The sequence below is a fragment of the Rhinolophus sinicus genome, linkage group LG14 (genome assembly GCF_036562045.2).
Source record: "Rhinolophus sinicus isolate RSC01 linkage group LG14, ASM3656204v1, whole genome shotgun sequence".
NCBI classification, from domain to species: domain Eukaryota; kingdom Metazoa; phylum Chordata; class Mammalia; order Chiroptera; family Rhinolophidae; genus Rhinolophus; species Rhinolophus sinicus.
The window spans coordinates 42,093,776-42,116,476 of record NC_133763.1 but is presented as its reverse complement, the minus strand read 5'-3'; the positions used below and the strand labels follow the sequence as shown (position 1 = coordinate 42,116,476).

Sequence of the window (22,701 nt, the reverse complement as noted above, 5' to 3'; positions counted from 1 at the left end):
CCTACTCAGCCCCAGGTGGCTGTTGGCCACAGCCTGTCGGTGTGGGCTTTCCTGTGGTCCTAGACCAGGGATGGGGCCACAGCAGCCACAGGCCCTGCAGGGCCTCGGGAGCGAGCCTTTCTGGTTTGGGCACTTTGCCATGGGGCTTTCCAGGCTGGCGTGGTCCGCTGTGCTCACTCAGCAGTCCCAGCATCCAGGGCAGCAGAGCCCCATCGTGCCCCCTTATCGGAAATTGGCGCAGAAAACCAGGGGACAAAAGTGCTGCACTGGCAGAGGAGGACTTCACCGGAGTGGGGAAACATGGGCTCTTTCCCCAGGGCTGCCCAGCAGCTGACCTGGGCCTCAGAGCTGCCTGGCCACTGCCCACACTCTAATGACTTTAGTACCTTGTTCAAGGGGTCCTCAGACACCCACCCCAGCCCCAGGCCCCCATCAACCCCTTTCTTACCATGGTCCGCAGTCTGCACGAGGTTAACCTCAGCCTTCTTCCTGGTTGCCTCTGATTCACTTTCCTGTCTCTGGCCAGGGCTCAGGGGTTTGGTTTGGGGTTTGGCTGGGCCCTTCTGCTTGCATATTCGTAGCCAGAGTTCCTGACCCTGCCTGCTAACAGGCACCCACTGTATCCCACGGCCACTTCCCTCTCCAGTCTCCTACTTGCCCCCTGCCCTCCAGCCAGAAATCCTCGAGCTACCAGGTCTCTGAATCCTCACCCTGGTAGGAAACGCCCAGCGCTGCCACCTTCCACTGAGAACCGCCAGCATCCTCGCTCCCCAGTGCCTGCCCCAGAACGGCTGTGCTTGGCCTGGACACCACGGGGCCCGTCAGCACCGGCAGCAGCAGGACACACTTGATTTGGAGGCAGTCCTCTAGAGTGTACAGGTGCTTCCCTTCCTTTAAGCCTCAGACCAGGTGTACCTGGCTTGTGTTCTTAAATATGTTCTATGGATGCCAAACCTGACCGGTTACTTGCCCAAGTTCACATGGCTAAGCAGTAAGAGATCCAAGCCGACTACCTAAGCCCTCCTGCTCTGAATCCCAAATCACTATTGTACTATATATATTTGACACTTCTCAAGCAGCCCCTGCGGCACGTGAAGCCCCGGAGAGGTTTGCTGAGATTCTCTGGCCTTTCGTTCTGGATACCTCCCAGGGCTTCTAGGAAGGCAGGTCAGGACAGGGTTCAGTTATTTTTACTTTTATTTTTGCCAATTCTCGCTTAAAGGCCTTGAAATATACATTCCATGCACAACGCAGTGATGAGTCAGAGTTCTAACCTAGCCCTATCTCTACCAGAAGCTGGAGAGACCCTTCTGCTGAAAATACCTTCTCTGCTTGGCTAATGAATTGTAGTTATTCAACACACATTCCATTGGCTAATACCCGTAGGCCCTGGCAAAGCCCTCCCATTAAATCAGGGCAGAATTTGCATGAGTACATTCATGCATTCAGTACTGTATTAATCTTTTGACACATAGTTATTGAGTCCTTATTGTGTTCCACTTACTCGTAGGCACTGGGGTGCAAGGAGGAAAGCAGCACAGTTCCTGGCACAGTTCACAGCCAGGTGAGACAGACAAATAGGCTGTGTGGGAGCCGTGGGAGGAAGGAGCTAAGCCCTGGACGCCCAAGGGGTGTGGCTCAGGGCTTCTTAGAGGAGGTGACTTTTAAGTTGAGGCTTGAAGGAAAAAAGATGCAAGCATCTTCAAAAATCTTTTCTGAGGGAAGAGCTCACTTAAGGGATAAAGGCCTTTTGATAAAAAGGGAAGAACTTGCTTAAGGGAAAATGAGGGGCCAAGTGGTAATGGGGGTTAAGGGCCCAGAGAGGAACAGGGTGGTAGTGGGGGTTAAGGGCAGACAGAGCGATGCCTGAGACACCTTGGAACTCCCATCCTGGCTGAGTTTGCTTGGTGATCGTCCTTGCCGCCGTATAACCTCGGTGCCCTGAGTTCGGGGACGTGCCTTTTGGGCAGCACTGTCCAATAGGATTTCCATGTGATGCAAATGTTGTTTCTGGGCTACCTAACGTGGTAGCCACATGTGGCTACTGAACCCAAATGTGGCTAGTGCAACTGAGGAACTGCGTATTTACTTTTATTTCACGTTAATGAACTTACATAGTCACCATATCAGACAATGCAGCTCTCCATGCTTCTCACCCTGGTCACAGCTGAATCACGTGAGATGTCTTTAAACATTTCTGATGCCTGGTGTCTGAGCCTCACCCCTGATTCTGATTTTGTTAATCTAGGGTGGGGCTTGGGTATCCGTGTTTTTTAAAACAACTCAAGTGATTCTCAGGTGAGCCAGGAAGAACCAGTGATCCAAATCTTTGTCTACCACATTCTCAGGGGTGGGGAGGCCCCTGCTGTTACAGCTTTGCCTCCGGAGTGTTTGGGCTCCCATCACTCTGGCCTCCCCAACACCCCTCTGTCCTTGGAGGGCTGCATCCTTGGTCTCCTCTCCAAGTAGGAAGATCAGGCCCTAAGTCCCCTCACACAGCCTGCTGGCTCTCCCCCTCCTGCCAGCATCACCCAGTTCCCAGCCCAGAGACAATGCCCATTCACCTCAGAGCCCTGCCAGGGCCTGGCCAGCTCCTCCCCTGGACAGCAGGGGTCAGTGGTCAAGAAACCTGGTCCTTGGAGGCCCCTGGGCCCTTGGACAGAGCCCAACCAGCCATTTTCCCAGGCTGGGCTAGGCTGGGCTGGAACAGGGGCTGGTGGCCAGGCCTGAGGTTTGGCTGGTTTCTGTCCGTTTTTCTATTAAACAGATATGCAAATGAGGGTGTTTGGGACAGCACTAATACAGGAGACTTTGGTAAGAAGGCTGGAGCTTGCAGAGAACCTTCTTTTCCCAGGTATCTTGGTAAAAGCTTTCTTTCTGATCTGGGGCTCATCCAGCACTGCATGAGCCCACTCCCATTTTTGCCACCCACACGCCAAAAGCAACTTTTCTCATGAGTCACACGTGGCAGCTTATGCACTTCTTTTATTATTAAATATATAAGCAGCTTCCTATTTTTTAAATAGATATTTAAATGACTTTATATAAAATAATTCACCACTTCCAAGTATAAAAACAAAATCTCACAGTGTGTGAGCCAATGTTCCCTCTCAGCTTTCTCAGAGAAAAAGATGGGGGTTCCTGTGCAGGTGGCCGGGGGAGACATCCAGAGGTGGCTCTGGGCCCCTCCCGCTCCTGTGTCAAGAAAGTAAATCCAACCCATTGCAGAAGCTCTTTGCTTTCTTGACTTTTAAAATACTATATGTTTGAGGGGTGGGGGTAGAGGAAGAATGACTTTTTTTCTGTGTGTTTTTTTCCTTCCATTTTTAAATACATATTTTCTAGTATCAAATATAGAGTCTGTGACTAGAAGAAGAAGCCCTTTGGGGAAAGGCCTCAGTTGTCCTTCCCTCAGCTGTTAGCAGCAGGCAGGGAGGTGGGGCCTGCAGACCCTCGCTTTCTAGGGCAGGAAGGGAAGGTCAAGGGCCCCAGCCCAATAGCCAGGTAGGGTGGGGTCTCCCAATGGAGAGCCCAGGGTAGTAGGAGAGGAGAGACACAGCAGCACAAAGGGACCAAGGGCACTTGAGAGCCCTGTCACCAGCTGCTCAGCACTAGAGCCTTAGCCATGGCAGCTAAGGTCCTTAAGGCAGACTTGAAAGCAGATGCCTGGACCCTCCCGATCCCTCTTCCACCCTGGCTTGCCTGGTCAGAGAGATGGTGGTATTGGGTAGGCGGCTGTGAGAGCTGGAGGGCTTCTAAGAGGGACAACCCGTTCAGCCCCAGGTGCCTGCTGGCAGCCGCCTTGCAGCTGTGGTTGGGGCAGGGGTTCACTACAGGGCAAGAGACAGGGCTGGGGGGTAAAGATGCCTCCCCCAACCTCAGGGCCATCCCCATAATTCCAAAGACCCATTTTCAGTCAGCTCATCCTGCCATTTCTCCCTGTGTCTGCCTCTGCTTCCCCTCCCTTTGTTCCTCCCGCTAGTCACTTCCCTGTTGGGAACGTCAAAGTGCAAAATGCAGAAACCTGGGCCAACAATACAGCCTAAAGACCAGCTCTGGCTGGAGGCCCAAGCAGTTCTCCCACTCTGATCCACCCTGGGGAAGCATAGGCTGGGTCAGCAGAAGGTCAGGGCTCAGGGGCTCCCTCAGTCGACAGGCGAGGCCGGCTCAGGCACTCAGTGCAGGAAGCTGGGGGAGAGGTTGGAGGGGCGGGAGGACGGACAGATGCTCGCTCACAGGGACGGACGGCAGGCCGTACAGCAGGCAGATTCAGTATTCACAGTGCAATGGCTTCCTTCATGAGGGGAGCCTCTGCGCGGCATCCGGGAGAAGCTCTGGAAGGGCTGGAGGGACAGCAGGGCAGAGGCCAGACTTGGTCTTCACCTTGGCATCACCAGCTCAGCCAGGCAGCTCCTGAGGGCAGGGCTGGCCTCCCCTGTCCACCTGGCAACCAGCAGAGGACACGTAGGCAAGTGGAGGGCGTAGACCCGTTTCGGGCTGTCAATGGAGACCTGCAGGCCTTCTCTTCCCGTCTTTCGGGCTGCACACCTTTCTGGGAATTCAGCCGACGCTGTCCCACCCTGCAAATGTCATCCTTCTCTCTAGACACAAGTCCTTGCTTGTTGGCGCAGGGATCCCTTGGCACCCTACCAGTGGGTCCTCTGGGCACAAGGGCTCTTCCATTCCTCAGTGCCCACACTGTTCTCCCACATCCACGGGCCTCTGGGTCCCTGGCCCAGGTGTCGGATGGAGGGGAGTGGGAGAAGAACACAGCCCCTGAGGGGCAGAGGGTCCTCAGCCGGGCTTGCCAGCCTCCCTCAAGTGGACGGGAGCCTCCAGGGCCCACGATAAATATCAGCAGCGTGGGGGGCATCCTCCGGCCCCCTTAGTGCAGAGTCTGAGGGTCTAGGATGGAGGCACCCCAGCCTGGCTGCTCTGGTCTAGTCCTGGGAGGCAGGAGCTCTCATGGTGGGCAGGCCATATTCCTAGGAGAATGGCTGGGGAGGAGGGAGGCGGATGCCCCCATAGTATCTCCACGGAGAGACTGTCCTGTGCGCCCAGCTGTAGAGGAGAGAAAGAAAGGAAGGTCAGCCAAGTGGGAGTGGAGGGAGGGGTCACTGAGGACATGGGTGGGATTAGCATTAGCGTTCCTGTGGGCTGTTTGGGGTGCTACAGGGAGGACTTCCTCCCATCCGTTCCCTCCTCTTCCCAGCCACCCCAGACACCGCAAGGGACCAGGCAGCTTTCTCTGGCAGTAGTCCAAGCCACTGGCCAGACTGTCCTCACCTCCTACCTCCTTCTGGAGAACTAGAGACCACAGAGGGAGGTAACGGGGCCTGGTGGAGGTCTGAGCAAGGCCGGGGGCAGAGGCCGTTGCTCAAGCAGTGGGGTGTGACAGGTAGGGAAGGGGGCACTGGAGTGTGGCTGGACCCTTCCTCAGACAAGAGCGTCTCGCAGGCCTTGGTCCAATGAACCAAGGGTGAATCCTGTCAACTGTAGCAAAGACGAGGAGTTTCTCATTCCCACCTCCACACCGTTCATCACAGAGGGTCATCACACACAATATTCAGAGGAGCAGAACAGTGGTAACTGAAGAGGAAGAACTAGAGGCAATTCTGGGACAAGGAAACTCCCTCCCTGCCGCTTGGCATACTCACTCCTAAACAAGCCTCCTTCTGGAGGGGCCTTCCTGCATCATCCATGGGAGTCAGGGCCCCGCTCACTCCCCACCCCTCCCCCGTCCTTGTCCCCTTGCCCGGCATCCTCAGAACGCTTTGTTCCCAGACCAGAAATCCCCTGGACTCCATCCAACCATCTGACTTTGGACCTTGTGTGGACCTCCTCTCCCTGACTGTCCATAGGCCCTCCTGGCAAAGCCATTGATGGGTAAAGAGGAAAGATGGGACCACAGCCTCTGGCTCCAAGCCCATTCCCATGCTCTGAAGGGAGAAGGAAGGGGGAGCCATAAGCTGGATGTGAGCCATGCTGGGTACAGCTGGCCACAGGCCCTGCTGGGGCAAAGAGGGAAGAAGGACCAAGTGGGCAAGCTTCAGCCCACTGCCCTATCTCCTGGTTCCCTGGAGTGGAAGGGCTGGTGTCTGCGTTTTCTTTCTGAGGGTCCCTCTCTCATCTTTCTCATCAGAGCAGCAGTCAGTCTGGGGGCGGGCCCTGAATCTCCCTGAGACTCTGAGCACATGATCTGGAGAAGCCCTGAGGCTAGACCTACTGATCCAAGGAGGGGTCTGGATGTGGCCCCTGCCTTGGGTTCCGTCTGTCAGTGAAACCTTGAGGGGAGGAAGACGTGAGAGCAGGCATGCAGGGAGAAGAGAGTGGGAGCGTAGAAGAGATGGCACAGAGGCCGACCAGGGGGCAGTCCGAGGGTGGTACAGCATTGAGTCTTAGTCCATCTTCTGCTTACGAGTCCCACGGGGGTCTGGGCCATCCTCACAGTCCCGCCGGTGTTCCTGCTGATCCACTTACCGTACCGACAAACAAGGGCGACCCCAGGATTACAGACGTGTTACTTTTGCTCTTGTCTAAATAGGCTCCTCTGACTTTGAGCATTTGTCAGATCTCCTATCTTCTCGGAGTGGCCCAGACATGTCACTCTACATGTGGGAAGGCCCTAAGGCACTTGCTGGCATTTGGCACGGGGGTAAGTGGAAACTAGAATGGGTCAGCCCAGCTAGTCTGCCAGTCAGCCAACCAGCCAGTCAGGCAATCAGCCTGCTAGTTAGTTAGTCAATAATCTCCCCAATCAACGACTAACCAGTTAGGCAGTTACCGGCCAGTCAACTGGTCAGTCAGTCACCCGACATGCTCATCAGCCAGTCAGTCCCAGTCCATTAGTTAACTGGTTAACTGGTCAGCCAGAAAGCTGGTCAGTTAGAGACAACTGGCCAAGTCAACTGGTCAGTCAGCCTTGAAGCCAGTCAGTCAACATTTATTGAGTTCTTGGCAAGTGCAAAGAAGCCATCTTTGTATTGGAACCCAGGACAGAAAAAGAAATGCCAAAAAAGGTGGAAGACACAGTCCCTGCCCTCAAGGGGCTTACAGCCTTTTTAGGGGTGCCAAATGTACACACGCACATAAAATAAGAATGTTCAAATGTATAAAAACAATATCCAAATAAGTGCAAATCGAAATGGTATTTAACAAATACAAAAGAGCAGAGGGGGATGAACTAAAGGAGCAACCAGAAGGTAGTGGAGGAAAACTTCCTGCCACTAACTGTGGATACAGGGGAAGGAAGGGAGGGAGGGCGGGGCCGCCTGGAGCCACCGGCAGGCGAGGCTCACGTCCTTATCAACAACACGGGCAAGGACCACAGACGGCATCAATCAGTGTGCAGGAGATGCACGTGGGAGGGCGAGGAAGCCAGAATGAGGACAGAAAACAATTTCCACAGGCTCAGGTGACGGGCAGACACCAACCGCGTGGTTTTCACAGGGGTGACTATAAACTGCACTTTGGTTGAAACAGTTAAGTTGTCCAAGTACAGGATAGACAGCTGGGCTTGACAGAGGTTTACGGGAAATGGAACTAGGGGTTTTAATAGACCACAAGCTCAACATATGACAACAATACGATGCAGTTGTTTGAAAAACAAAAAACAGAAAAACTAATGCAATCTTAATCTGTGTAAATAGCAGAACACTGTCCAGATCAAGGAAGGTAACAGTCCCACTGTACTCTGAGCTGGTCAGACAACGTCTGGAGCACTGTGTCGAGGGCTGGGCGCCACATTTTCAGAGGGACATTGAGAAACGAGTGTGTCCAAAGGAGGGCGACCAGGATGGTGAGGGGTCTGAAAACCATATCATATAAGGAATGTTTGAGGGACTCGGCCACACTTAGCTTAGAGAATTCTTAAAGGGGACATGGATAACTGATTTTAGATATTGGGGGGGGGGGCTCTTGTGAGAATAGGAAGATGGTCATAGGGGGAGCCAGTTATGCTTCTCATGAGGAAGAAGGTCCTCACAGTGCTTTTGGGAGATGGCAGGGAGCTTGCCTGAGTCTGAGAGTGTGTAACTTGAAGCTGGGTGACTCCTTGTCAGGGATGCAGAGAGGGGAGGCCCCTTTGGAGTGGGACGCTAGGCCAACTGACCTCTGAGAGCCCTTCCAAGACTCTAAGATTCTATGGCTCCATGAATCTAAAAGCAGGGAAGCAGAAATGATCTTGTCTGGGGAGAAGGGTCAAATCAAGGTGCAAGCAGAGAGGAAGCTGGCAAGAGATGCACGTTAGGGGCAGCTCCTGAAGGAGCTTGGGAGCCAAGCTGAGAACAGTGTGTTGGCGATGCACAGCTACTGAAATACCCCAGGAGGGTAAAGACCTTACACAAGAAGATGTTGGTTGTTTTGGGTTGGAAGATGCCAGCAAGACTAGAAGCCCAAGGCAGAAGGAATAACCAATGCAGAGGTAATAGTGCCTGGCCTCAGATGGGACGGAGGGAATGGAGGTGCTGTGGGGAGAGCTGAGGACCCGGAAAGGAGAAGGTTGGCCAGCCCTGGTGATGGATGGGAAAGGGAGTAGGAAAGAGGGGCGCGAGTCAAGTCTGTGGGCCTCAGGGGAGCTGGTGGTATCACCAACAAGTTAGGGTGACTGAAAAAGGATGTAGCTAGTTTTAAGGGATGGAGAGAGATCCAAAGCAGAGTCTTACCTTAGAATTCCCTCTACACTGGCAGTTCCACCTGTCTGTCTTCATTCTGGGTCAGGGGGCTGTGGGCAGAACACAGGGCTGGCATAAGACTTCAGTAGCAACTGAGTAGTGAGGGATCCCCCCAAGTTTGCCTCCCAACCCCCTGCACATGTGCTCCAGCCCTCTCAGATTTAGAAGACCCGGAAATGCCTAACCCTAAGAAGAAATCAGGAAATATCCCAGATATCTAGGAAAGAAGAGACACTCTTCCTCCTCTCCACCCCTCCTCCTGTTCTGAGCTGTATTTTCTCAGAGCAAGTGGGAGAAAATCTCCCCCAAATCAAGAGGAAATAGACGCCAAGACAAGCCAGGCCACTAGTTTCTACAGAGCACCCGCCCCTCCGCCCCCCAAAAAAACCCACAACTCTCACCTGCCCTCTGGTCGCTCCATGGGAGAATCTACTGTCTGAGGTGCTTGGTGGCTCTGGGGACAGAAAAGAGCAGGCTCACTGAGGAGCTAGGGTAGGCTGGGGGGACCATAGCCCCATCCCCAGGCAGGGCCGCCCAGGGAGTCAATGAGACAGTTGCCAAAGTCTCCCCCAGGTACCCAGAAGTGGGGATCAGCCCGAGGGCCAGGGGAGCTCCCTGAAGCCTCTCTGCTGGCGATGCCCTATCTCCCCCACCTGCACAGGCTGCCTCCTACCCTAGGGTGCTTGGGCCCAGGCTCTGCAGAGCCCCCAGAGAACACCTTTCCCTGGCACTCACACAGCATTGCTTTCCTCCCATCTGGGTTCTCAGCCTGCTGTTGGCCTAAGAATATTCTCTCCCACTCCCTGTTGCTCCGTCCCTTCCCCTTGACTTTATAGCTTGAACCCTCCCCATTCTTAAAAAAAAATCCCTCCATTTCAACACCCCCTCCTCTGTGCTCAGACTCCTGTCTCAGGGTCTGAAGAACCAGGCTGAACCCACGCGGACCTCCCACCAGCTGGACCTGCTCCTCCACCCGACCGACCGACCGTGCCACTGTCCCCAGGAGATGCCCTCCTGTCCCTCAGGCTTTCCTTACCCGCCGCCTGCACCTGTAGAACAGTAGGCCACCAGCGGCCAGCAGGGCCAGGATGACTCCAGGTACCAACAGGCGGGAGACACGCTCCGGGGTCTGGGGCTGGGGCGCGGGCAGCTCATGGCCTGCGTCAGTCAAAGGAATGGAGTTAAAATTGGCCGGGGGCCTAGCCGCCCCCTCACTTGCTCCTCCTTCCAGCTCTGTGATGCTCCTCCGGTCCCTGGTGCTCCTCTTGCCCTCCAGCGCCCCAAGAGGCAGCACATTGCCCCAGGAGTGGCTGCTGGGAAGCCTTGGCTGAGTAGAGAGGGTGGAGGGACCGTTGAGGCCGTGAGGGCGCAGTGATGAGGCGCTGGCAGGGGCTGGCTCTTGCTGGTCTCTGGGCGGGGCAGGCGGACGGTCTGTCTTCTCAGGGGTGTGACTCCAGGCCTGGCCAGTGGATCTCACAGGACCCACCTTGGGCAGGGCGGTGCCAGTTACGTATGCTGGCTGCAGACCCTTTGCCAATCGGAAGAGTGGAGAAGTTGCTGAGAAACGGTTGCTTGGTCTGGTGATCTCTGCCTGGATTCTACCTTCTCCTGGCCTGGAGGAGGAAAGCTCTGCCCCTTGGGGTACAGAACCCTCACTAGCCTCTCCGGAGGCCTCTTCCAGGGCCCAGTTAGTGCCCAACACAGAGTTAAGAACGTCCTCCATCCCAGAGATGGGGGCACCGACAGAGGAGCGGGGCTGAGGTGAGTCTCCGGTGGGGCTGCCCTCGATGCCTGGGGTCTCTGGTGACTCAAAGCTCTGGCAGGTACTCCTGGGTGGTCGCTGCTTGGCACTGCCCAGGTCCACTGTGCGAAGGTGCTGCTCACTGGACAAGAAGGAGCTGTCCTCTGTCCCCTCAGAGTCAGCCCAGGTCAAGCCAGCCATAGGAGCTATGGAGGGGGCAAGGGGCTGCTGAGGGGAGACAGAGGCCAGGTCACTGCTAGGGGTGGCTTTGGGGTACAGGCAGTTGCAATCAGGCTTGGTCACCACATCTGAAAGAACCATAGAAAGAGGGAGAGAGAAAGACGGGGAAGAGATAGAGTCACCAGCCTCCAGAACAGCTTTCCCAGAGCGGGTTGAGAGGGGGATATGGGTCTGGGGGGCCCCTCATCCCCTAACTCAGCCCTGGGACTGAGGAGAGGACAGGACTGGAGGCGATGCTCATGACGCTGGCTATAAGCAGGGAAGGTGCAAACTGCAGAGAACAGAGAGTGGGGTTTAGAGGCACAGGCGGAGGGTTACGGTCAGCGAGGACAAGAGAACAGCCCTTCCTGCAGCTCCAGCTGGCCAGATGCCAAGCCAGGGCTGCTGCGCTGCTGCCCAGGAGGTTGAGCAGTGGCCTCCAGGACTAACACAAGACACCCTCAAAGCCCAAAGACAATATGTTGGCTGGAAGCAGCAAGGTGGTTTCATGCACAGCAAGGGACCACACAGCCACAGCCACAGGAAGAAACAGGCTGGGGCTGGAATGTGGCCAAGGCTTGAGGCCTTGACATTGAAGCAAAGACATTGGACTTAGCCACTGGCAGGTGGTAGGGCCTCAGCCTCTGCCTCGGGCAGCAAGGTTGTATGTAGGACGGCACACGTGGCACAGGACGCAGAGACGAAGACACGCAGAGTATACATGTGTGCACTGGGAGACTTTGAATGATGCTCAGACTTCAAATCCAGCCTGTCCCTTGAGGGGACACTCAAAGCATCCTGAGGACTTCTGCAGCCAGGGTATCCTGGTGGTTCGCAGCAGAGCTCCTGGAGCAAGGGCCCTGACTCCCAGATGGAGCTTCGGCTCTCTCCATGGAACCCCCCACACACATTCAGCCAGACTGTAGAGCTGGTGGGGAAAGCCTCGGTGCCTACAGGGCTCTCCAGAGGGGCCCCCTTTTCCATTCCCTAATCTCACAGCCACAAGCATGATCCTTCTTGATGTCTTGACATGCAGACATATGTAGGTGTGCATGCACACACATGTCGGAACAGACATGTGCCTGGGACCACCCAGAGGTACATGAAGCCACATATGTACACGAAACAAGCACATCTACACACACAGAGGCACGAGTAGCAGCCAGGCTGCCTCCCGGGAGTCCCTCCAGCCCCATGTCACCTCCCAGTCCCTGCTCTGTTCCACACACCTTCCCCCAGCCCACACTTTCTGGCCCCCTCCATTCTTACCTTGTCCGACGCATTCAGCAAAGCTGGTGCTGCAATTCTTGTTGAAAATGTTCTGGTCCTTTTTAAGGAGAGTCTTTGTTTCGTTAAAAACATTCTTGATCTTCTCCAGCAACCAGAGGGGCGTCTCATGGAAAGTTCGAACACAGGCCTGGAATGAGAGCAGGGCCCCCCTTCGTGAGGGCGAGCATTGGCCCCGTTCTCTAGATTCTTTGTCAAATTCCCTTGGCCTTTCTCACATCTGTCTTCTTTTTCTCTTTCATTTTCTCCCTCCTCTCTGCCCTGGTTTGCAGCAGAATCAGTCTGAGGCCGTGAGGTATGTCACTTATTCATGGATCCATATATATATTATATATATATACATGCATATATATATATATATAAATATATATATTCCAAGCATGTGGTAATTACCTGGGAATCATGCAATGAATGAGAGACGTGGTCCCTGGCCGAGTTGGACATTGAGTCCAGCAGGGCATGGGCACTAAATCCATTGTCACAAGTGCAGTGAGCCCTGTGAAGAAATACTGAATGATCCTAAATAAGAGCTCAGGGCAAAGATCCCCAAGGAACCAACTGAAAGGTGATCAAGGGTTAACCAGGAAAGGAGACAGGGTTGGCAATGGGAATAGACTGTGCAAAGGTCCTGAGGTAGGAAAGAGCCTGAACTGTTGACAGACTGAAAGAAAGCTAGAGTGGCTACAGTACTGCCATACAGGAGGAGAGCGGAGAGAGATGCAACTGAGAGAGGTCAGCAAGTGCAAGGGCCTGCAGGGCCTTGTTGGCCAGGTCAAGATCTGCTAACCTGATCCACAGAGCAAAGAGAAAACATTTGAGAAGTTGTTGGGGAGGTGGGTGGGTGGCGCCATGGTGTAGCGAATGGCCTGGAGCAGGCCATGGGCCTGTGGGCCCCTCTCTGGTGTTGGTGTGTCTTAGAAGGAGGGCGGAGGCTACCCCAGCCCTGTCTGTTGAGCTACTTTTCTCACTTCTGCTCTGGCACCCAGGCTCCCCACACGCACTGGAGCTCTGAGAAACTTCACACACCCCTGGTACTCCTCCCACTCTTAAGTGGCTCCTTCTCAGTCTCCTTAGCAGGCTCTCTATCTCCACCTGACTTCTAAATGCTGGCATTCCTCGGGGCTCAGTCGTGGGCCCACCTTTCCTTTCACACCAGACAGTGCCATGCATGCCCATGGCTTCATCTATGGCCTACTTGCTGATAACTTCCAAATACCAAACGTTCCCTTAAACTGAGCCACCCGGGGAAGAACTAGGGGCTTTGCAAGGCTGTGAAGTCCTTGAAGGCATCTCTGTAGCCCATGGTCTGTGCACAGCAGGCCCTTAATAAATGTTTACCAGATAAATGATGAATGAACGTAGGGATGAGAAGGCCTGGGCCTGGTTCCATCACTCACCAGTTAGGTAACACTGGCCAAGTGAACTATCCAGTTTGGGCTCATTTCCTCATCGGCAAAGTCAAAACAATTTGTGCTAGCTTCCTGCAGGGCTGTTGTAAGAAAGAGATAAGCTGGCTGTCTCGCTTTTCTTCACGGGGAAACCAGGAACCATCAGACAGAAGGTCCCAGATGCCCACCTGTCTCCACAGAGGCTGTGCCCTCTCTCCTCAGGAGCTCTTCATCCCTCCACAGCCATTTCCTCAGGAGACTAGCTCCTCTAGCTTCAATGGCTCCCTCCCTCCTGGAGTCGGTCCCCTCAGTAATAACCAGTGCCCACAGGGTGGGTGGCTTGTTAAAATACACATTCCTGGGCCCACCCACAGACCCAGTGAATCAGACTCTCTAGGTGTGCACACTGAAATCTGTATTTTAAATAAGTTCCCCAAGTGATTCTGGTGAACCTTAACATTGGAAAACAACAGCTTTAATACCTCTCTTATGAAAAAAAGCCTTCCTCTCTCAATCTCACACTTCCCCCGGCAATCTCTCCTTTTCTGCACCCTTTTGGAGCCAAACTACTCTACAGTGTTGCCTCCATTTCCTCTCTGTTCACCCAGATCTGCACCTGCTTCCAGCAGTGACCTCCACGTTGCCAAATCTAGTCTCTGGCTGGGACTTGCGCCTCCTGCTGGCCTCCCAGCCTTCCTACCTGCTCCCTACTTGCCATTCTCCGCACAGCAACCAGAGAGGAGGTCTCAAGCATTAAGTTAGATTAGCTCACTTGCCTGGTCACCACGGCTGCACCCGCACTTTAGACAAAATCCCACATTTTGGACCCCAGGTGATCTGGCTCCCATCTCTTCTCCTCTCTCCCTTTCTGCCCATCCTTTGGGTTCCTGAATGTACACGTTCCTGCTTACCTTAGGGCTTTGTGCATAGCATTCTCTGTTCTGGAATGTTCTGACCAGGCTTGTTGTTTCCTCACTTAACCCACCTATGGACCTCACATGAGTTTCTGACTCAGAAGCCTTCCCTGTCTCTCCCTCCCCACCCCCTTTTGGAATCCCGTTTCTCCCTCTCAGAGCCCTGTGTAGCTCTTCTTCATGGCTCACTGCCTCACCTCCTCCAGGCCTTCCCTCCCCTGGTTTTCTCTTCTGCAATGCAGCTATTGCCATCCGACAAACCACGTATTCTACTTACATGTTCTATTAACTGTCTCACCACCCCCAAATGTAAGCTCCATGAATGTGGGGATTTTTGTCAGTGTTTGTTTCCCAGTGTCTAGAACAGTACCTGCTGTACAGTAGGCACTCATTAACCATTTGTTGAATGAATGAAATAGTCCTCAGGGTTTGTAATTCCTCTTATTTGTGCCCCTGTTTGTTTAATGGCTGCCAACCTCACTTCACTATAAGCTCCATGAGGGTTGGAACTCTGTAGCTCTTGTTCATGAAGACATTGTGAAGGCCATGTTTCCCCCAAAATAAGAACTACCCTGCAAATAAGCCCCAGTTAAGATTGTCAGCCAGACGGGTGCATTTAGTACATTATGACGATGTTCCAGAAGAAGATGACATGACTGTATTTGAATAAATGTCAATTGTTGTACATGAAACAATAAGACATCCCCTGAAAACACGCCCTAATGCGTCTTTTGGAGCAAAAATTAATATAAGACTCGGCCTTATTTTCTGGGAAACACGGTAGCACTGTGTCTCCTGAATGCTAAGTCCTTAGCAAAGGTTTGTGGGAAGAAGAAAGGAAAGAGTGAGTAAGCAAACAGTGACGTGGAGTGAGGGAAGTGAGTGCACTCTGCACATGTGGGCAGGGAGGGGGCCCCCAGAGCCACCCTGTGCCTTTCCCCAGTGCTTCCAGCTCCGGACTCCCTACCTTGTCCTGCTCTTCCCTGGGGAAGCAGTCCTGAAGCATCACAGAGAGTTCCTGGAGCGTTGCCAGGGCCTTGGCATTAGAGGTGTTGTCTTTGAAACGCATGGTGTCCTCCATTATGTCTTTCACCAGGAAAAATGCCTTCTTAAGGTAACAAACCGGGTCTTTCTGAAAAAGGAGAACCTGGAGTTGATGGTCTGGCCAATGTGGCCTGGGAGTCCAGGCTTATGGCCAGATGGCCCCCATCCCAGGCAGATGGAGCGCTGCAGGCCGGCCACCCCCTCCCCCAGGGGAGGGCCCACACCACTCTAGTAGTAAGGAGGATGCTGCCCTCAGCTGGCCTTTCCTTCTCTCTCTTTGGGACCTGGTACTGCTGGGGAATGGGGTAGAGGGAAGGACATGTGGGTTCTGATTAGAGAGAACTTCGGGTGGCTGGGGGATGAGACTTTAGTCAGAATGGGAGTGCATAGGGAGGGTGGGTTCTGGAGAACTTCTCTCTCTCTCTCTCTCTCTCTCACAAAGAAAGTCCTTTACTATATGGTTCCTTCTAATCCTTCAGGCCGTAGAGGTACACCTCATGGTCCAAAGAATAACCTCAGTGTTTTGCCTCCCTGAAGACGACGGTGGTTGCCTCAAGAGAGGCTCTGCTTTAGCTCTGTATTCCCGGCACGTGGTCCAGTAGGTTCCCAGTAAATGCTTGTTAAGGCATGAGTGAGCGAATGAATGAAATACAGAGATTATTCTTTGGACTGAAAGCAGGGTCTCCAGTTCCAATGGAACTGTGTATGGGTCAGATGTGGAGAAACTCAGAGATGGGAGCAACCTCTGGGCATCATGGCAATTTTGTATGAAACACAAAGATGAACAAACAAAACAAGAGACAGGGTGGGGACACTTGGAAAGGCATTACAGGTATCAGGAAGAGCTTGTGCAAAGGCCTGGGAGCAGGAAGGAGCAGGAAATGGGCGAGTAGCTGGGGCTGTGCATGGAGACAGGAGCTTGTAAACCCCAGGCTAAACAACCTGAGCTTTCTCCGGGAGTGAGGGGGGCTGCCTAACAGGTTTGATAAAGGAAGTGAAAGTAACAGGTTAGGGTTCCAAGAGGTCTCTTTAGTGGTGGGTTGAGGGGTGCATTGGCAGCAGGGAGCACATTTCGGATGTTCTTTAAATTGTCCAAGCAAATAATGGAGTGGGGCTGGGGCAGGACCCAGAGCTGCTGGGAGGCCAAACCAGTAGAACTTGGTGTCTGGTTGAGGGTGGGGCAGGAAGAGGAAGTAAGGGGCTAGACTGACCCCCTGGCTGCTGGCCTGCCTGCTGGATGTAGGTGACATACTTAAGCAAAGCATGTGACCCAGAAGACATATTGTTTTGCCTTAGGCTCTAGAGCCAACCTGCCCGGGTTCACATCAGGCCTTTACCGCTGTGCTCCCTTAACCTCTCTGGGGACGATAAACAAGATGAGTGTACCACACAGTAGTTCATCAGGATTAAATTAGTGAAGTGCCTGGCACATAGTAAGACCTGACATGCGCTAGGGACCAGGAAAGGGGAGCAGCACGGGAATTGAGCCCCTCACTCTGCCTAGCCCTGGACCCTGGAACCCACAGGGATCCCCATACCCTCACCCTGCCCAGCTTTAGGATTTCTCCGGCCTTCACACTACCACGTATACCCACCCTGGGAAGTGCATACCACTGCGCCTTGTAAACAGCCATAACTCACCAACTGTTCCTGGTCTACAAACTCAAAGTCAATTGAACACGAGGTCTCCATCTGACTGTCAATCTGTAAGAGAGAGCCGGCCAGTGGTAGAAGGGTGTCTGCAGCTTGACTGAACTTGCCTAACAATGGGGACTAGAGTTCCTGGGTGGACGAGGGTTTGATCCTTATCCACCTTCCCACCAACCACACCTGGAAAGACAGGGCCAACGCTAGGGGAAGACCTGTGCCTCCCATGTGCCCAGCGGAGGGCTGTAGAAGAATAAGAAGTCTCTTCCTTCTATCTCCCACTCCATGAAATCTGACAGGTGCCAGCTAGTTATAGGGAAGAACTATTTAATAAAGGATATGGGACAAAATCTCCTGTGGGAGGTAGTGAGCTCCCTGTCATGGAAGGAATTCAAGCAGAGGCTAGATGAGTTCTGGGGATTCAGGATCTGTAGGGGCTAGGGCCAGATGCCCTGAAAGCCCTCCTCGGCCCCCAGAGTAGTGGTTCTGTGATTCTAAGCCTCAGAGAGTACTGTGGCTCTAGGTCTACTTTGAGTTGCTGCGGCAGCTTCATGCAGGAGAAGTGTAGGGGTAAGAGAGGCAGGAGGCCCAGCCCCAAGCGCAGGGCCCTGGAGCTGGCCTTCGCCAATAGTGCCCCACCCTGCCTGGCTGGCCAGAGAGATGGTAAATTCTCTTCTGAGCAGGACAGCAGCCATGACAGCAACCTGATTCTGCTTGGCTGAGCCATGTTTGGAATTGTTGACGATTCTGCTGGCCCAATTAGCATGAAGCACAGGCTCCTTCACTGCCCTGGGTGAGCAGGCCATCTCAGCTCCAGGGCTCAGGCAAGAACCAGGGACGTGAGGGCGGAGGGCAGCGAGTTAGGCAGGAGCCTCCCCTCCAAATCTGGCTGAGGCCCTGGGTGACAGGCTGGCAGTACATCTGGGAGTCCGGGAGCTAGAGGCAACATCTGGACACAACAGGCAGCCTGGGCTGGCTCCTTAGAGGAAGCATCCTACTGGGGGACAGACGGCAGGCCTAACAAGCCTTTACATGGTCCACGATTAACATTCCAGGCAATCATTCACCCAGACAACCAGCTAGAAGCCCACTCTGTCTCCTGCCTGCAGGGGAGCCAGCCAGGGCTTCAGGGTTGGAGGGGAATGGGTCAGAGGCCCTGACTTTGAGAAGGTCAATGAGGGGAGCATCATGGGAGCTGGGTGGGGGCCACGAGCCATGTCCTGCACAGCCTTGTTTCTCTACCTGCCACCCCTCTCTGACCCTGCTCCCTGGCTTCTGCCTCAGTTCCCTAGCAGGGAGAAGGGTAGGTATGGCCACACACTCACCAGCTGCTGCAGGAGCCGCAGGTGTCCATCCCCAATCATATAGCTACAATTCTTCAAGTCCTTCTCGGTAATACTCCTGCTCACCAGGAGACAGACCAGCAGCAGCCGGGCGCCCAGCCATGTCTGTGATAGAGAGGGTGTCATTTCTCCCCGTCTCTCACTCTCCCCAGAAACCCCATGCCCTCATACCTACAAGGCTACAGGCTCTTTTCCTCACCCCAGGATGCAGTGTTCCCCAAATCCAGCTTTCTCAGGACTGCCTAACAGCTATGACACAACCTTGCTCTCTCTCGATAACAACCCAAATGTCATCTCCTCCAAGAAGCTTTCCCAGATTAACCCAAGCCAAACCTTACTATACACTGAACTTGTAGTGAAGATCTGGGAGGTACACTACCAGTCTAAATTCCAATTCCACAGGAAACGCCTTGACTGCAGCACACATGTCTACCCATTATTCTGTTCTGACAACATCAAACACTGTGCTCAAATCCATGTTCATGTACCGGCTTCCAGACTTTGAGCCGGAGACATTTCCTGGCCCTTCCTCCCACCTGATTCCACACTGGTCTGGCTCTGCTACTGGGAAAACCAAGGGCCCAAACTCAGTTTTACTGGGAACCTATCCCATGCCAGAGACCTTTGGAGCCCTGAGTGTGTGTATATCAAAAGGAGCCCAACCAATTGACCAGAGGCAGGCAGCAGTACCAGCTCTCGGCCATGCCCGGCGGGCCCCTGCCTGTCAGAGGCCCCATCAGGCATCCAGTCAGCTAACTCTTTACATGGCAAGGACATTCCTGAGATCTCTCCCCTCTTTCAGCACCCACCTGGCCCAGTAGCTGCTCCCCCTGAGTGACAGGACTGGCTCCTGACACCCTGTCATGCCCCTTCCTTCCTCTCTTCCTCCTCCTCACCCCTTAGCCGTCTCCCTGGCCCTAAGTCTCCCCTTCTCCAGACAGAGGTAGAGAAAAACCCTTGGGCTTTCTTTCCCCAGCTGGAGGTTGCCTCCTGGCAGCTGATGCCCCCAGATCCAGGGACATGCTGTCAGGGTGGGGTGAGGGCTGGCACCTTCCTGGGCTCTAGGCTCTGCCTTGGTAATCCAGATGATGGGACAAATACTGCAAATAAATAGCACATTGGAAAAACACAGGGAGGCTGTGACACAGCCCACAACAACCTGCTGATTTATATATAAATAAAAGCCCAAATGTTTGCCAGCTCGTCCCAGGGAGGAGAGACCCTGGCCGGGCTACCAGCGAGGCTGCAGAGAGGAGGGACCTCAGTGAGACCTTGAAAGATGCGGAGACGTTGATGGCAGAGAGAGGGAGGGTGAGGCCGGGAGGGAAGAGGCACAGGATGGCCCAATGCCATTCAGCACTGGCATGGGTGAGGGTCCTGGCCTGACCTAGGGAAGGGAGAGTGTAGAAGGGGGCACCTTTGGGCTGTGTTGGGCAGTTGAGGAGGTAGCCCCGGGTGGAAATGACTGCCCAGGTCCTCAGGAACCTCTGGTTCAGGGCCCACTAGAGGAAACAGGAACATGCAGAAGGTATGTCTGCTCCAGGCTGGCTGCCACTGAGGCTCTGCGCCCGGTGTGACTGGTATGGAGGAAAGGGCCACAGGGAGGGGATGCTCAGGAAGACATCCTTGCCACAGCACTTCAAGACAGTGATGCTTCGGGACAGCAAAGGGAGGACAATGCTTAACCCCAAGGGCAGTCTGGTTTTGGAGCTATTTCAGGCTTTCATGTGGGATGAGTGCAGCCTCCATGAGGGACACCGACTTTAAGGGTGCCAAAGGGGGCCACCCCTGCACCTGGGTCCCAATTTTGTCTCAGAGGGGGATCTGGACTGGCACCAAAGTGTTAACATTCTAGCTTGTATCTGGCTGGGCTGTCTCTTCTCCCGCTTCTTTCTTCTTCCTACTCACACCAGTCTTGGCATCTGGGGCAGCCAGGAAGGAGACTCTGTTGCAGGCTCAGAGAGATGCTGGGACGTCTCAGCCTAGCTGTCCATCATCTCCTGTCCCCATTCTGTTCCATCTTCCCCATCAATAAGGTCCCTGGAGAGACCTTGGCACGATGGGTCCTTGGGCTGCCCTGTCGAAAACTACCCCCCTTTTCTGTTTCTTTTTTACTTTCCACATGGTCTCACCTCCAGCTCCTTACTTTGTCCCTGCTGCTTCTCACCTTGCCCTCGAGGGCTTCCTCTCTCAGCTCTGTCTCCTCTCTCCCATTTGGGCTCTTCCTCCGCTGTGGCTCCGCTCTCCCTCTCCCCCAACCTGCAACTTCTTCCCTGCCCCTCCAAACATTTTTCTGCTTCACTCCCCCCCTATTTCTCCTGCCATTCTCCTCCAGGGTTCCACAGAAGCAAACCCATCGGGAGACCACTTACTGTTCATGAACGGTGCAGCCATGTACTTTCTAGGAGCTGCAGCAGCCGCTGCCCTCGGTGGGGGCAGGACTTTGCCGGAGCCGTCCTGAGCGGCCCCAGCCCCTGTCCACAGCTCCCCAGCACCAAACCCTCCTTCTACCTTCCTCTACCATCACCAAGCCCAGGATCTCTCCAACGGACTGCACCCGAGTTTGCAAGAAAAAGATTCAGCGCTAGCCCCAGGCAACTCTGGAGTCTAGTCCCCCCAAAACAGAATTGATCCAGCCACCCAAGTCCCCAACCGTTCCTGATTATGAGCTGTAACATGTAGAGGCTTGCCCAGCTCTTTCCTTCTGCCAGCAGTTCCTGGGCACAAGCCCTGGCATTCCATAAGTGGATGACCCTGAACTTTCTCCATCCAGAAGCGCCCACTCCCCAGCAGAGTCTGGAAGCATGTGCATGGCGGATGAGGAAGGTACCCACTGGGGAAGGTGCTACACTCAGCACACAGCCACTCCGCCTGTCCCTCAACGGTAGCCCGTCAGAAGGGAGAGAAGCAGGGGCCCCCTAGGACATGGAGCCCCTGCCCGTGGCTGCAAACCCCTCTCTCTCGCCAGCGAGTGGCTCAGTGTACCCCTCCGTGCAATGGGGTGAGTAGCCTTCCTTTCCCAGGGAAGCGCCGCAGCCCCAGGAGCAGCTGCAGGGCCGCCTCCGGTGTCAGCCCCAGTGCAACCCCGCCGCGCGGGCAGTCCGAACGCACGCAAAGATGGGCTGGCAACCGGAGCCCGCGGCCGCTGCTGGAGAGCCCCCGCAGCCTGCGTGCCGATGCTGTTAGGTTCAAGGGGCTGCGCCGGCCGCCGAGCTCGCGTCCAAGCCCACCCCGCGCCGTGGCCACAGCTTACCGTGGGAGGGCAGCGCCCGGCGGCGCCCCGCGCGGTCATACGGGCAGCTGGGTCCCGGCCCGGCGCGTCGGCCGCCCTTGCTCACTCTCTGGCTCGCTGGCCGCCGCCGAGTCCGCGCCCCGCCGAGGGCCGCACCGCTGTCCTGGGAGTGCGGAGAGCCGGCGGCGGCGTGGAGCGCACCAGGCTGACTTTCACTTTCCCCAGCCGGCTCCACCGGCCAGCTCCTCGGCACAGCCTTTTAAAGCGGAGTTTGGGGGCATGTGGTTTATGGGAAATCACCTTGGACAGGCGCCAGACACACACACACGCGCACACACACACACACACGCGCGCGCGCGCGCGCGCGCACTGACAGACACAGACACACTCGAGAGGCCCACTGAGCCGCCTCCCCGCCCCCACCCTTGGGCCGGGCTTCCCCGCCAGTCTTCCAGTGGCCTTTTCTTCTGTGCTCAACTCCAAAGCCTTCGGCCAAGGAACGCGGGCTCCACCGCCTCGCGCCCCTCGGCGAGCGCGCTGCGGAACCGAGCCTTTCCTTTCCTTTCCTTCCGTGCTTTCCAGGCGGATCCGGTGCTTTCTCCCTCTTTCTAACATTCCTCTCAAGGGACTTTCCCTTTAGGCCTGAAAATTCCCATATCTGACCAGGAAATGGGCTGAGAACAGGGACAAACATTGAAGACTGGAGTCTCCCCGGCTGTGCACGAAGCCGCACCTGGTGCAGCCTGAGTCAGCGGGTTTGCAGGCAGTCCCCTCTTTCCTAGGAGCACTCAAGCAGCCCTCCTGGGGTCTTGTCTCCGATTCTTGGGACATGGTCCAGGCAGGGAGGCTAGCTACCTGACCAGGAGGGGAAGGATTGTGTCCTGGGATAGGGGGCTGGGAGGCTCTGCTGTGTGCCAAGAGGCACTCTGGGCACTTGACCTGCGGGTGATGTAAATGCTGGCTGGTACCCATGCTCCCTGCTGATTGCTAAAACATGGGGCGATTAGCACCTGGCCTCTAGATTTCCCTTGGAGCTTTTGGAAATGCATTTACTGAGAAGATTAATCACGTTTTGTCTCTACATAAAATGACTCTAACGGAGGCCTAATAAGATGAACCTATTAATTATAATGCCAACTTCAGGAGCTTTTTCTTTCTTCGTTATGATTCAATGTTTCTTTTCTTTTCTTTTTTTTAAATATTAGTTTCACGTT

General features: G+C 54.6%; 1 protein-coding gene across 3 annotated transcripts; it reads right to left on the bottom strand.

The window, feature by feature from the left end:
* Positions 1 to 2,965: 2,965 nt before the first annotated feature.
* CSF1 (colony stimulating factor 1) lies at positions 2,966 to 21,720 on the bottom strand. 3 transcript variants are annotated; one of them, XM_019730482.2, is made up of 9 exons: positions 21,509 to 21,720; positions 18,238 to 18,360; positions 16,907 to 16,969; positions 15,189 to 15,353; positions 11,902 to 12,049; positions 9,709 to 10,721; positions 9,074 to 9,126; positions 8,664 to 8,722; positions 2,966 to 5,061 (listed from the first exon to the last, which is right to left on the bottom strand). In XM_019730482.2, the coding sequence occupies exons 1-8, from the start codon at positions 21,545 to 21,547 to the stop codon at positions 8,677 to 8,679; spliced, it is 1,650 nt and encodes a 549-aa protein (XP_019586041.2). In that variant the 5' UTR covers positions 21,548 to 21,720; the 3' UTR covers positions 2,966 to 5,061; positions 8,664 to 8,676. The 3 variants fall into 3 exon arrangements, with proteins under 3 accessions (XP_019586041.2, XP_019586044.2, XP_019586043.2); XM_019730485.2 differs by having other exon boundaries at positions 3,839 to 5,061; positions 9,709 to 9,830; XM_019730484.2 differs by lacking the exon at positions 2,966 to 5,061 and adding an exon at positions 6,923 to 7,807.
* Between the last annotated feature and the right edge of the window lie 981 nt (positions 21,721 to 22,701).